Genomic DNA, 14,916 nt, shown 5'->3' on the forward strand with positions numbered 1-14,916 from the left:
TCCTCAGGCATCACCTGCAATTTAGCCTCAATTCTTCCCTCCCGGGATGGGGGCTGCAGCCTGGGCCTGTCGGTCAAGCCCTTCCTCTCCCCCGGGGGGCGCTCGCAGAGGCGCGAACCTTCTCAGACTCCCTGCGGGCTGCCAGCAGTCCCCAAGCGCGGCCCGTGGCGGAGAGCAAGTCACGGGACTACAGCTCCCAGCATGCCAGAGTAAAAAAAAAGTCCCCCCATGCGATGGGCTAGGAACCACAGTCCCTGCCCGGGACCGCGGTGCATACTGGGAGATGTAGCTCACGTGGGGCTTATTCGTTTTGCCCACCGAAACGAGGCCCGCAGCCCTCCCGTTAAGCGCGGGGTCTCGGCTTAGTTCAGTTCTCCCCTACTTGACCATCCGCCCCTTGGCGGCGACGGCTTCCGCTTCCGCTGTCCAGGCGCTTCCGGTGCCGCCCTTCCGGCGTGGTGATTTCCGCTCCCACGCTGCCCCGCGCCGAATCATGGACCACAATGGTGAGGAGGGGAGAGGGAGGGAGCCGTATTTATACCCGTCCCCGCTTGGCTGGGCCCGGCCCGGGGCAGTGCGTGGTGTGGCCTGGGCAGTCGGACACGGGGAGGCCCCACGGGGAGCGGGCCGGAGGAGCGGCCCGATGCCTGGGGCCTAGTGCGGCCTGGACCCCAGCGCCGCCGGCCCATAGTGCGGGTGGAGGGGACTCGGCCGGGCTCCGCCGTCCCTGCGCCCCCGAGCCTCCACTCTGACCGCGAGCCCCAGCCTCCGCCGGGCCCTGCCGGGGAGCGGGCGCCGATCCCCACCGGCCTCCTTCGGCGCGGCCCCGAGCGGGCGGGGAAGGCCGCTGGGACTGTTGGCCCGGGGAGGCGCGGTCCCCTTCGCCGCCCGCGCAGCTATGGAGCGGGGCGGGGGTGCTGCAGCAGACCCCGGCTACACCTCCCTGCCGTAGCAATGGCTGAGGTTCCTGGGGTCGGGCTAAAGGGTCAGGACGCCTTGAACGAACTCTGGTTCTCGGCGTGTAGTTAGCTAGAGGCGCAAGTGGCTGAGGATGGGGAACACCTCGCTGTATCTGCTAAGGTCTAGGAATATACCGTTTGTATAACGTGCTGCACTTTTTCTGTAGCTGGTCAGAACAGGCAGACTCCCGCTTTTGACTTCTGCTGTAAAATAGCATTGCTCTTTGAAATTGGCTGCCCACGAGTGCATATGAAAAGAAAATATTTTATTATAAAAAATGAGTAATGATTTTCCAATATGGGGAACATCTACAATTGGTAATCTTGCCTCTATGATGCACCATTTCCATTTGCCTCTCTGTCCAAACCTGATATCATAGTTAAAATATAGTTGCAGTGTGTAAACTGTTCAGCCAGTGCATCCTCCTCCCATAGAAGTAGGAACTGTTTACTGTTGTGTGCTTTTTACTTTTTGTCTCTATTGTAATAGTGACAAGGTTGAATTGGCTTTTTTTTTTCAGATTGTGAATCCAAAAAGAAGGGAGTACTGTCACTTGCTATGGGTTTTGTACAGTGTCTATTACAGGGAGATCTGTTGAGGTCTTTAGGCACTACTATACTAGTATTTTTGGTGATCTCAGTAATCTTTTAATATGACTATCAGTCGTATCTGAAATTGGCCAGCAGGGGTCAATCTAGAATAGCATAGGACACGTTTCCTTAGGGCTGAACAGTTCAGCCACTGTAACTCTTCCAGCCTCTGTAGACCTGCCCAGTGATGGACCACTGTAGCTACTAACAAGGGGATTGGATTGCAAAGTCCCATTGAAAAGGCTTAGTTTTAATCTTTACCTTGTTTAGAATATTCTGAACCTCTTCCCTTAAACATTTTTACATTTCAGCTACAAGCCCTGTCCATATTTTAAACGTAAAACTAATTAAACTTTTGTTTCAAAGTGTTTCATAGCAAAACTTGTTTTTTGTGGTGATCTTTGCTGTCTAGCATGTTTATTCCTGTCCTAGCTTCAAGAGACCTGGAGTTAAAGGTTCAAGACAGGCGGGAATAATTTACAATACTATTTTTATACGTTTCAGAGTGATAGTTGTGTTAGTCTGTAACTTAAAAAAAAACCCAAGTAGTCCAGTGACATCTTAGAGACTAACAAATATATATAGTATCATGAGCATTCATGGGCAAAATCCACTTAAAGGGGATCCTGCGGGTGGAGGGCCACTCTGGCAAGGCCAGGACCTCCGCACCATGGGGAGCTGCTGCAGCCTGGCTGGAAGAAGTGGATTTTGCCTATAAAAGCTCATGATGATATATATATTTTTGTTAGTCTTTAAGGTGCCCCAGGACTACTTGTTGTTTTTATATGTGATTCACAATCTACAAACCTGACAGGTACATTCCTTGAAAAACACAGTATTTTAAATTATAATCATAGTTGATCCCTGTAAACTTCAGCAGAGCTAACTTGTTACTCTTCTTCAAAATTCTTTGCTGCAGGGCCTACAAGAAACTTCACAGTGCTTAGCATGCTAATAAGTTGAGGCCACTACCCATCATGCTATCATTATTGTCTCATTACCTCTCTGTGTTTCTCTGTTTTCTCTTGTCTTATACTTGAGTCTTAGACTGTAAATTATTTGGGACATGGACTGTCTTTTTCTGTATGTACAGCAGCTAGCATAGAAGGATTCAGATCCATCATTAGCAATTATAGGTGCTACAGTACTATAGATACATAATAAGGATGTAAAAGTGTAGTTAATTAACTGATAAGCAAAAGCTTATAGGTTAATGCTATAAACTACATGCATTTTTCCTCCTCCTCCACACACTTGCCAGTAAAATTTTTAGCAGGCTGGCCAACAGCCTGGCTTGCGACAGGTTCAGGACCTACCCCTGCTGCGGGTCTGCATTTAAAGTGTATTAGGAGGCAGGCAGGTAGCCCAGCCCAGTTCCGGCTTGTGCGGGTCTGGGAGCTCAGACCATCCCCTAAACAGGGGCTGCTGCCACCTGCACTGCTGCTTTTTTTTTTTATCAGACGCAGCAGCACAGGGTAACAGGCAGCCAGTCCCCAAGGGAGCTGGTTTTTAAACTGGCTCCTCTCATGGACCAGCTCCCACATGAAAAGGGTCTTCGCGGGAGTGAGGTCAGAGTACATTGGCTGCTGGCCCCGCCATGAGGGACTATAGAATAGTTGACTGATAAGAATTCATGAGGTTACTTGACTATTCCATTAACTGATATTTAATATCCCTAATAGACAGGGCTCGCCGAGCGGCGGCGAGCTCTGCTCACCAGCTGCACAGTTCTGCGCTTTATGTATGCGCAGATTGTTCCGTACCAGCTCTTCCGGGGTGCCACAGGCGGGCAAGTAGATTACACTATTTGTCGAGCCCTGCTAATACATAATATTTTTATGAACAGGGTCCCAGGTCATTGCCTAGACCTTGTCCTTACCCATTTTGTGTGTGTGTGTGTGTGTGTGTGTGTGTGTGTGTGTGTGTGTGTGTGTGTGTGAAAAATAGGTAGATGAAGGATACATCCATCAATGGTTATTAGCTAGTATAGGCAGGGATCATGTACCTAGTAGAGATGTCACAGCCTGGCCAGGCCTACTGCACCACAGAAATGGGATGCTCCAGCCTGGCCTCAGCAGAACAGACCTTGTGGGATCCCATTTAAATGGTTAAACATAATGTTTAACCATTAACTGATTAAACAGGATTTTACATCCCCAGTCTCTGTAACAAGCTGGGAATGGGTGATGGGATGCGTCCCTTCATAATTTCCTATTCTGTTAATTCCTTCTGCTGTACCTGGCATTGGCCATTGTTGGAAGACAGGTTACTGAGCTAGATGGACTGTTGGTCTGACACAATATGGCTGTTATGTGTGTTGGAGGATTAGCCTTTAAATTTTCATTTTAGATAAATATGTTACCAATGTATTGGAAAAAGTCTTCGCAGTTCTCTATTTTGCTGTACTTGGTCATGGATGTTCAAAAGATACATGATGTAAGATGTTATAGATTTCAATGTCAAAAGGCTCACTGTGCTCCTCAAATCTAACCTCCTTTATAGTCCAGTCCATAGAGCTTCCTCAAAATAATTTTTAGATCATATCTGTTAGTAAAACATTCCATTTTTATTCAGAAATTGTCATTTATGGAAGATGGACCATGATGATAATGGTTTATGCCCATGGCTAACTACCCTCCCTGAAAAAGGTATTCTTTCTAGTCCTAGATGAAATTAATGGGTAGCAGGTTTAAAACTAATAAAAGGAAGTTCTTCTTCACAGAGTGTTGTCAACCTGTGGAACTCCTTGCCAGAGGAGGCTGTGAAGGCTAGGACTATAATAGAGTTTAAAGAGAAGCTGGATAAATTCATGGAGGTTAAGTCCATAAAAGGCTATTAGCCAGGGGATAAAATGGTGTCCTTGGCCTCTGATTATCAGAGGCTGGAGAGGGATGGCAGGAGACAAATCGCTTGATCATTGTCTTCGGTCCACCCTCTCTGGGGCACCTGGTGCTGGCCACTGTCGGTAGACAGGATACTGGGCTAGATGGACCTTTGGTCTGACCCAGTACGGCAGTTCTTATGTTCTTATGTAGATATGTCTGGTGTCAACTTCTAGTCATTGGATCACGTTTGTGTTTATTAAAAGAGTGAATTATGTTATACCATTCCTCCTAGACTGAATAGCCCATTATTAAATATAGTTTTAATGTAGCTATTCAGACTGTAATCAAGTCACTCTTTAACCTTCCCTTTGTTACATTAAATAGGTTAGCTCTGTCTCTTTCTAATCCTATAATGATTATCGTGGCTCGTCTCTGAGCCCTCTGCAGTGCATCAATATTCTTCTTGAATTGTGAGCACCAGAAATGGATACAATATTCCAGTAGAAGTTTTACCTGCATCACATACAGTGAGATAAAACAGCTTCCTACTTAAGATTCCCTTGTTTATGCGTCCCAGGATCACATTAGCTCTTTAGGCCACAGTGTCACATTGGACTCTCATATTCATCTGATTATCCACGGTAACCCCCAAATCTTTTTCAGTCGCTACTTCCCAGGATAGAGTTCCCCATTCTGTAAGTATGGCCTACGTTGTTTGTTCTTAGATGTATACATTTACTTTTAGCCATATTAAAACACATTGCCTGTACCCATCAATCAATTCAGATTGCTCTGAATCAGTGACTTACCCTCTTTATTATTTACCATTCCCCCAGTTTTGTAATCTGCAAACCTTTTACCCGTGATAATTGTTTTCTTCCAGATCATTGATAAAAATGTCAAATAGCATAGGACCACGAGCTGATCTTTATGGGAGAGAAATACATTTTCTCAAAGGTGATTTTCACACTGTTACATGTTGAGACCTGTCATTTTTAATCCACTTAATATGTAACATGATAAATTTTTATTGATCTAGTTTTAATCAAAATGTCATGTGATACCAAGTAAAATGCTTTACAGAAGTTATAGTATGTTATATCAAAACTATTATCTTTATTATCCAAGCTTATAATCTTATAAAAAATCAAGTTAGTTTGTCAAGATCTATTTTTTATAAACCCTTGTTGATTTGCATTAATTATTCTTTAATTCTTTATTAATTGAGCCCCATCTTGGTTGCTTCTTTATCTTGTCCAAGTTCATAAACAAACTATGTTTGTCTCCTTGTTTTTCTTGCACATAGCATGTAAAAACATTCCTGAGGGAAGATGCTTTGTTGCACAGTGGTTGTGCACTGGAGCCCTAATCATGAATTGAGGTAGACAGTGCAAGATGCTCTGCAAACCTCCCACAAAAAGATAGTCCCTACCATAAAGAAATTACGCAGTTTGAGAGACACTAATTCACTCCTAAATTAACTTAATTACAGTTATGGCCAATATTGTTGGTATGACCTGACAGTGTAAAAGTATAATGTGATCAGTAGATTAAGATTTTTTTCAAACAAGTAAATTCTGATACAGTAAATGAAGACTTAAACTAGCTTTAATAAAGTCAGTGTTTTCCTTAAAATGTCTTTGGTGAGAGCTAACCCTTTCAGAAACTAATGTATAAAACAACAGAAAAATGACTAACTATATTTTTCTCTTTTGTAGACAATGATTTGCAAGGCACTAATAGTTCTGGATCGTTGGGTGGTCTTGATGTTCGCAGACGAATCCCTATAAAACTCATCTCCAAACAACCCAACAAAACCAAACCTGCACCACGTACTACAAGAAATATGAACAGGATGCCTTCAAAGGCACAGGCTGGTGATGACGGTAAACTAATTTAAATAACTTTAAACCCTTTCCTTATATAGCATTAAACTCTTATTATTTATATTGCAGTAGTGCTTGGAGGCCTTGTTCCATATTGGAGAACTAATATGGTAATGCTCTCCAAACATGTAAAAATACCTGATAGAAGATTTTAGGTGCTGCTGCAGTATTAAAAACAAACAAACAAACAAAAAAAACCCCTCTCTTCAAAGTGTAGCATTGTTTCAGTTACTTTTCCTTACATGATGGATTTAAGTCAAGTTGCTCACATTGGAAGTGCTGTAGCTTTTCTTCATTATTGTAACGTAGAACAGCATGTGGTTGGTTTTTTTTTTAATTGCAGCTTAGATCAGTTCTAATACATACCATAATTTTTCTAAGTGTTTTTTCCTCTTTCCTTTCTCATTCCCCCCCAGAAGAATTTGATTATAATGAAGAAGAGCGGTATGAGTGCAAAGGAACTGACATGTTCGGGAATCAAAGAAGATTCCCTGGACACATCTTTTGGGACTTTAAGGTATAGTCATGAATGCAATAGTTCTGATGATACAATATATTAAAATTGAAATCATAGGGACCAACCTAATTCTTACTATTCTCAATAAGAGCGCAGAGCATTCTGCTTATCTTTACAGAAATCAAGTAAAAAATAATCAGTACCACTGCATTTTGACTTCTAGAAAATGTATTCTATGTTCTGCTCAGCTTGTGTAGTTCTCTATTCCTTATTAAATATTTACAAACTTTCAATCATGTTGCTAATAACCTAATGAAATAAGGATCCCTAATGAATGCCATTTTAACAGATAAACTTGCTGGGAGAAAAGGATGATACCCCAGTCCATTTCTGTGACAAGTGTGGATTGCCTATCAAATTGTATGGGCGCATGGTGAGTAGAGCTGTATGGATTGAAAAGTTATCATACTATGAACTAACATAGAATCTGTCCTTTGTTTTGCAAAAGTTCTCAGTGTTCTCATTGGCATATGGATATTTGGGTAGTGCAAGTGTAATATCACGCATAACAGCTACTTAACATTTTTAAAAATAGGAGTCAGCTTACCACTAAGGATGTCTTCTGCTGAGGTCATATGAATGGCCATACTGGTTCAGACCAAAAGTTGCATCTAGCACAGTATCCTGGCTTTCCGACAGTGGCCAATGGTAGGTGCCTCAGAGAGAATGAGCAGAACAGGTAATCGAGATCCATCCCCTGTTGCGCATTCCCAGTTTCTAACAAACAGAGGTTATGGGCACCATTCCTGCGCACCCTGGCTAATAGTCATCGATGGATCTATCCTATGTGACTTTATTTAGCTCTTGTTTTTGTGCCCTCTTTAAATTCCTGGCCTTCACAACATCCTCTGGCATGGAGTTCCACCTGTTGACTGTGCATTGTATGGAAAAAATGCTTTCTTTTGTTTTACACTTACTGCCTATTAACTTGACCCCTAGTTTTTATGTTATGAGAAGGAGTAAATAATTCTTCTTAATTTACTTTTTCCACACTAGTGATGATTTTTAGAGCCCTCCATCATATCCTCTCCCTAGTCTTCATTTTTCTAAACTGAAATGTTCCAGTCTCATTAATTTCTCCTCATGTGGCAGCTGTTCCATACCCTGATAATTTGTTGCCCTTTTCTCAACTTTTTCAAGATACCTCTTTCTTTTTTAGATGAGGTGACCAAATTTGTACACAATATTCAAAACATGGGTATACCATGGATTTATATAGAGGGAATAAGATATTCTCTCTTTTATTCGCTATCCCTTTTTTAATGATTCCTAACATGGTTTGCTTTTTTGACTGCTGCAGCACAGTGAGTGGCTGTTTTTCAGAGAACTATTCACAATGACTTCAAGATATCTCTCTTGAATGGTAACAGCTAATTTAGTCCTTAATTAAAGGGTAAAATAACTGTGGAAGAATGACTGATATAGTGCTTGATCCTGCTGTCATTGTAGTCAATTTAAAAGTATCCATGGACTGGGGATGTTAAATATCAGTTAATTGAATAGTCGAGTAACCTCATGAATTTTTATCGGTTAGTCAACTATTTTATAGTCCCTGGAGGTGGGGCTGGCAGCTGCTGTATCAGAGGCAACAATGCAGGGTGTCAGGCAGGAGCTGGCCCATGAGGGGAACCAGTTTAAAAACCAGCTCCCCTTGTGGACTGGCTGCCTGTTGCCCAGTGCTGATGCCTCTGATAAAGAGGCAGCAGAACAGGGTGACATCAGCCCCTGTTTAAGGTGGGTCTGAGCTCCTGGACCTTGCATTAGCTGGAACTGAGCCAGGCTGCCTGCCTGGCTCCTAATACATTTTAAATGCAGAGCTGCAGCAAGAGTAGGTTCTGGACCTGGTGCGAGCCAGAACTGAGCTGCTGGCCAGCCTGCTAAAAAATTTACTGGCAAGGGTGAGAGGAGGGGGGGGGGGTGGGTGGGTGGGTGGGTGGGTGTGTGTGTGTGTGTGTGTGTGTGTGTGTGTGTGGAGTCTATAGTATTAACCGATAAACTTTTGCTTATCGGTTAATCAACTATATTATTATATCCCTACCGTGGACTTCAGTGGAAGTATAATAGGCCCATTTGGCCTTAAAGCGCTTTATTTTTGTAAACTGAGCATTGCATCTTTCTTGAAGGCTTTTACTGAAAGATGTACTAAGGAGTTAGTAAATACTAGACATTTGTGATATAAGAGAATGCAAAGAATAAAATTAAAATAATGAGTATAGATTAATAGATGCTGAGAGATCTAACTTAATGGCTTAATTGTTTAAAAAAATAGTATTGCCTTTTGATGCACTTAACTTTATAGGCCTAATCCAGGCCAACCAATCTTTATCATTAAGATGCTCTTGGGAGCTGTTTTTAATTTTATAGATGGGGTAGACAGTTGTGTTGTGTTGAGTTGTCTTTCCTTTTACTCACCTGCTCCTTGTGCCATGTTGGAAAGCACTTCAGGAATGTTTGATATTTTTTTTAAAGGGCTTGCCTGTACTATAGTTGTAACCAAATCAGGAGGAATGGTTACACTGGTTTATGCTGTTGCCCATTTAAAAATTGTGCAGACTGATTGCAACTATGGCTCTGTAATGGGTTTTGTAATGTAATGGACTGTTGAGTGTTATAACTTGCCTGTGGATGACATTAAAACACTTATACTACATCTTTGAACCATGGTTTTACTGCCTTTGGGAAAACTGTGTGGTAACTTGATTCCTTCAGTCATTTATAGCTGTAGTACAGATGAAGTCTGATTATTCAGTTTTAATGTCAAGGCTCAGCTCTGCCAGTTAAGAACTTTACAGGCTGCACTGTGAACTAAACTCTGCTATTTAGTCTCTTTCTTATTTTAAAGAATGTGTGAATACCAGTCTGTTTTGTTTGGAGAACTGTACCAGTTAGCAGGATGTGGATGTTGGGCACTGACTGTTAAAATACTGTGTCATGTTCAGTTGTGCCTTCTCTGACCTGTCACAGAACTTGAACTATTGCAACTGCCAGGATGAAATTTTCAATTTGATTTGGAGAAGCACAAGCTTCATTCAGGTTAATGTGTGCAGTTACATGGGAGATTCAGAAGCAATGCACTAAATCCTACTGAAAGGACTACATTTAAGCAGGGAGAGCGTAGAATGCCATTGCTATAGCATTAAGTACCATTTGTAGTATTGCTAGGTCCCAGTAGCAGTGGAAATACACTGCTGTGGTTTCCATAAGGGCCTTGCTTGCTGTGATAGGAAGAGCTTTTGGTGCATTCTTTATTCAAAGTTTTGCTCATACCTTTTGCATTTCCTTTTTAATGGACTTTCAAATATTAGTTTGAAAAAGACAGTGTCCAATCAGAAGTACTTCATATTTTGTTATACATAGCTGTATCTTGTCCATTTCCCAGCACCTACTTCAGACAACGCAAATGTAAGATTTTTTTTTTTTTCAGGAATACATAATAGGAAAGCATCTGCATGAAGGAGGAATGTCACAAAACGTATTTAATACATTCTATAAATATCCTACTGGCTTACACACAGTGATTTAATGAAGCGATTGTTTGTGTCTCTCCAGATACCTTGCAAGCATGTGTTCTGCTATGACTGTGCTATATTACATGAGAAGAAGGGTGACAAGATGTGTCCAGGGTAAGTTCACTACAGATTTATTAAAAAGGGAGAATAATTTAAATTGCTTAGCCCTACATGCATCTTGATCAACGTATATAATCTTTGGTGGAAAAAAACAGTTCAGTAGAAAGAAGCAGCAAAGAACATCAAAGAATGTTTTTGCTGCACCAGATGGGTTTTAGTTTGGCACTACATAGTATCCCTGATATCGAGAGTTTTAATTTTACTGTTGATGTTTAGATGGTATTTTAAATAAGTGGTTAACATATTTTTGTTCATTATTCCCATTATTACCTGCAAAAGAGCGAGTGACAGCGCACTAATAATTGAGGCTCCTTTAATAATTGTGTACCTTAATCTCAAAGCCCCTTTTCTTTTGTGAATTTTGAGACATTGTACAGATTATGGCAGGTCTGTTTTAAACTTCACCTCAGGAAATGTTGAAGTACTTTAACTTTGTTTCTGCAGGAGAATGTCTAATTTTGAAATAGAACTTAATTTGAATTAAAGAAAAAAGCCTTTTAGTTGCATTGGCACTAACAAATGTCTTTTCTGATCTGTAGAATCATGGAACGATCATTGACTTCAATGTAAACGTTTCTAAATTCAGAGCTGTCAGTGATGATGATAAACCAATGTTTTTTTTGTTTTTTTTTAATTTAGCTGTAACGATCCTGTGCAGCGAATTGAGCAATGTGTGCGAGGGTCTCTCTTCATGTGTAGTATTGTTCAAGGGTGCAAGAGAACATATTTGTCTCAGAGAGACTTACAGGCTCACATCAACCATCGACATATGAGAGCTGGAAAACCTGTTACTCGTCCTCCACTTGAACCTGTTCATCCTCCTATTGCCCCACCTCCTGCTGAAATTCCTGAGCGTTTTATAATGCCACCTGATAAGCATCATATGAGCCATATTCCACCAAAGCAGCACCTCATGATGCCTCCACCACCTTTACAGCATGTGCAACACGAGCATTATAATCAACCACATGAAGACATTCGTGCACCCCCAGCAGAGATGTCAATGGCTCCACCACCACCTCGCCCGGTCAGTCAGGATACGTTTCGTATTTCCACAAGAAAACACAGCAATTTAATAACTGTCCCTATTCAGGATGATTCAAATTCAGGTGCTCGAGAACCACCTCCACCAGCCCCAGCACCTGCTCATCATCATCCTGAATATCAGGGTCAACCAGTGGTAACCCATCCTCATCATATTATGCCTCCACAGCAACATTATGCACCACCCCCGCCACCACCACCTCCAATAAGCCATCCAATGCAACATCCTCCCCAGGCAGCAGGTACTCCTCATATGGTTTATAGCCAAGCTCCACCACCACCGATGACCTCTGCTCCACCACCAATAACCCCTCCCCCTGGACACATAATTGCCCAAATGCCACCATATATGAATCATCCTCCTCCAGGACCTCCCCCGCCTCAACATGGTGGCCCACCTGTAAATGTAAACGCACCCCCTCCCCATCACTATAATCCTAACTCTTTGCCGCAGTTCAGTGAAGATCAAGGAACTCTCAGCCCTCCTTTTACACAGCCTGGGGGAATGAGTCCGGGGATATGGCCAGCTCCAAGAGGGCCTCCTCCACCCCCAAGAATGCAAGGTCCACCTTCTCAAGCCCCACTTCCTGGACCACACCACCCTGATCAAACCAGATATAGACCATATTATCAATGATATTAACAGTAATTTGAACTGAGTATATTGTGAGAAGGAAAAACTATATACAGCAGCCTTTTAATGAATCTGTTTTGGGGTCTTTTTTGTTTTTTCTTTCAAAGAAATACAGTTGTTGTGACTAACACACTCTGGGGACTTGAAACTTAAATGATTTTTTTTTTATACCTTGACCGTAGGACTCTGACTTGAAATATACTGTAGTGCTAAGATAAGTGGCTCAGTAGACAACAGCTACATTTTTAACAGACTTTGTGTCCCTAGTGAGGTTAAACTCTGACAGATGGTCATTTGTAATATTATTTCCTGAAAAATTGAACATCCATTGTATCACTCTATTGTTTTTGTTAAATTCAATGTTTAGTTTTACTTGTGATACTTTTTTTGTTAACCTGTGTACAATAATTAAATTTAAATATGGTTGTAAAAATGCTGGGGTTTTATGTGAATTTGAGCGCAGACACACTTTCTGGAAAAAAAAAATTCATGTTTTGACATGAGTACTTTCCTATCTGGCATCCTAATAGCATGTTCAGTGTAAGAGACATTCATACCTTATCAGTATCCTTGTTTGTGGTTAAGTCTGATGGGACAAGTGTAAAGATCTATAAATCTGAAGTGTAGTATCATGGTTTTTTTAAATTTTGAGGCAACTTTGGAATCACAGAGTGAATGATATGAGGAAAAACACAGTTTTGATGATCACATGAAGTCATATCTTAACATTTTAACATCTTATTTTCTTAGCTCACTATTTGTTTGGAAAATTCGGATTAACGTTAGATCTCATACACTCCCCACTGCTGTTGAATTCGTGTCTTGTACATTTACTCAGTGGGTCCTTTCACATTACAGGTGCTATTTACCAACTTACCACATTCATAATATGGAGGAACATAATTTTTGGGGACATAGTGTTTACTTTCCCTATAGAAATGGTAATGTTGAGTAGAAAAGCATTCTCCGTTAATAACTTGGAGGTAGGGAATCTGACATCACTTACGGAGATTAAAAATACATACGTATAAATCATGTCAAATTTAGGTGGTAGATTTGAAGAAGCAGCTGACCATTTACAGGACATAATATGTTTTAACCTGGCCTAAAATAGACTTGACAGATGCTGTCAGATCTCGGTAGGCCCCAAATTTAGGCTTTGTAAAACTTTTTATTTAATCCTTTGAAAAAATGTGAGATAAATAGGATATTTAACGGTAGTTGTGTTAGCACAGGAGAGCTGGAAAATGAAGTTGTTTGCACTGCTTTCATTGTACAAGCAGGATGCTTACTTTTTACATTACAGCCAATACTAGTATTGGAAAAATAAACATTTAAAAAAAAACTTTACAAAATTAAGTGGGTATAGAGGTAACAATCTATTTTTGACCTTTGTGTCTGGTTTCACATCATGCTTCTAAAACAATGTAGTTCCATCTACTTATGGAATTTTTTCAAAGGCTTAATTTATTTACTTCCATAAGTTCTCTTTTTGCCTTTCACATAGTATGAGTTAGTGTTGAGCCTAAAAGAACACCTGTTGGCTGAACATTCCAAACTTTATAATTTTAAACATTAAATGAGTATTATATAATACAAGCACCCTGTTGTAAGGCTTGTGGTCTGTTCTTGAATCTGCCACTGATTTGCTGGGTGCCCTTGAGAAAATCACTTAGGACCTGAGTTTTGAATTTAGGTGCATGTGAATTCCATAAGGAGCGGGAAAAGCCAATACTTCTTTTTTTACATAAATAGTATTGTCTATTTGTCCAGTTACCTGTGCAGTTGTAGTATGACTAACTTTAAAAATAAAAGCTTTCTTCCCTCAGCTTCCCTATCTGCAAAATAGGAATAATACCCACAATTGTAAAATGTTTTGATGTCCTAGGAAGAAAGGTGCAAATTATAATGTAGGGGTAGTTGAAATTTTACCATTTCAGTGGGAGGGGAGGAGAGTTACTCAATAAGAGTGTTTTGTTTCCATGGTTAATAAATATGCAGGGTACTTCAAAGGTACCCCCTTTATGTTACAGAATATTTTGTTAATTATTAAATCATTCAAGCTAATATCTTCAGCATAGGTTCCTGTGTGTACACTGAAATATCAGGTAATTACCCCAGTCTTAGGTAGGAACTCGTTTATCTAAGGTTTCTTAAGGAATTTTATTTAACATCTTATTAAAGACCAGCCTATACTAGACAAGTATTTAATATTTTTATTGGCTTTTAGATGGGTCTGAGGCAGGCTTCATTATATAGAGATTTTATATATTCATTAATTTATTATATATTACTTTATCTAGAAGTTTAGAATTCTAGATGGATAAAGATAAACAAGCCAACGAGTAGGTTATTATTAAAAAGATTTGTGTTCAGCAGATAACCCAATTTTATTCAGAACTTGTTTTCCTTTGACAAACTAAACAAAGGTGTAAGGTGCTTCTGTTGAAATTGTGGCAATCTCTTAATTTAGTGAACCTCATGTATATTAAGCAACCAATGGTTTTCTTTAGGTGATATGAAAAATTTTCTGAGATTTCCATTAAGGGGCCTAGTTTTAATAATAGTCTATATTGCATTCTTCATCCTGGGGTCAAATCCAATGCTTACTGAAGCCAATACAAGGTTTGGGTAACTGACCCTTTATCCTTAGGAACATGGTTAATGTACCATACTGACTTGTTTTCCTTTAAATCACTGGTAAAATTCTCTTGTTGATTCCTGTTAGAGTTATTCTGCTGTTTTATTAAATATTTAAGGGAAAGCCACAGTTTGACAGCTCAGCAGATAAACATGTCACCTTGGATGAAGTATGAAATATTCTTTCTTTT

The 14,916-nt window shown here is 40.5% G+C and overlaps 1 protein-coding gene across 5 annotated transcripts; it reads left to right on the top strand.

Moving 5' to 3' along the window:
* Nucleotides 1-349: 349 nt before the first annotated feature.
* CBLL1 (Cbl proto-oncogene like 1) lies at nucleotides 350-12,518 on the top strand. Of its 5 annotated transcripts, none has more exons than XM_075927223.2 (7): nucleotides 351-506; nucleotides 5,259-5,332; nucleotides 6,094-6,261; nucleotides 6,681-6,778; nucleotides 7,068-7,151; nucleotides 10,328-10,401; nucleotides 11,047-12,518. In XM_075927223.2, the coding sequence occupies exons 2-7, from the start codon at nucleotides 5,272-5,274 to the stop codon at nucleotides 12,086-12,088; spliced, it is 1,527 nt and encodes a 508-aa protein (XP_075783338.1). In that variant the 5' UTR covers nucleotides 351-506; nucleotides 5,259-5,271; the 3' UTR covers nucleotides 12,089-12,518. The 5 variants fall into 5 exon arrangements, with proteins under 5 accessions (XP_075783347.1, XP_075783350.1, XP_075783338.1 ...); XM_075927202.2 differs by having other exon boundaries at nucleotides 352-506; nucleotides 6,678-6,778; XM_075927215.2 differs by lacking the exon at nucleotides 351-506 and adding an exon at nucleotides 518-5,070 and having other exon boundaries at nucleotides 6,678-6,778.
* Nucleotides 12,519-14,916: the final 2,398 nt, after the last annotated feature.

The sequence above is a fragment of the Pelodiscus sinensis genome, chromosome 1 (assembly GCF_052426305.1).
Source record: "Pelodiscus sinensis isolate ZL-2025 chromosome 1, ASM5242630v1, whole genome shotgun sequence".
Lineage (NCBI taxonomy): Eukaryota > Metazoa > Chordata > Testudines > Trionychidae > Pelodiscus > Pelodiscus sinensis.

What these genes read in the sequence shown, in the direction of transcription:
- CBLL1 (XM_075927202.2), top strand. Translation starts at nt 5,272, where the DNA reads ATGTCAAATAGCATAGGACCACGAGCTGATCTTTATGGGAGAGAAATA. An exon ending in TCAAATTGTATGGGCGCATG is followed by an intron (nt 7,152 to 10,327) that starts GTGAGTAGAGCT and finishes GTGTCTCTCCAG; the next exon opens with ATACCTTGCAAGCATGTGTT. An exon ending in GGTGACAAGATGTGTCCAGG is followed by an intron (nt 10,402 to 11,046) that starts GTAAGTTCACTA and finishes TTTTTAATTTAG; the next exon opens with CTGTAACGATCCTGTGCAGC.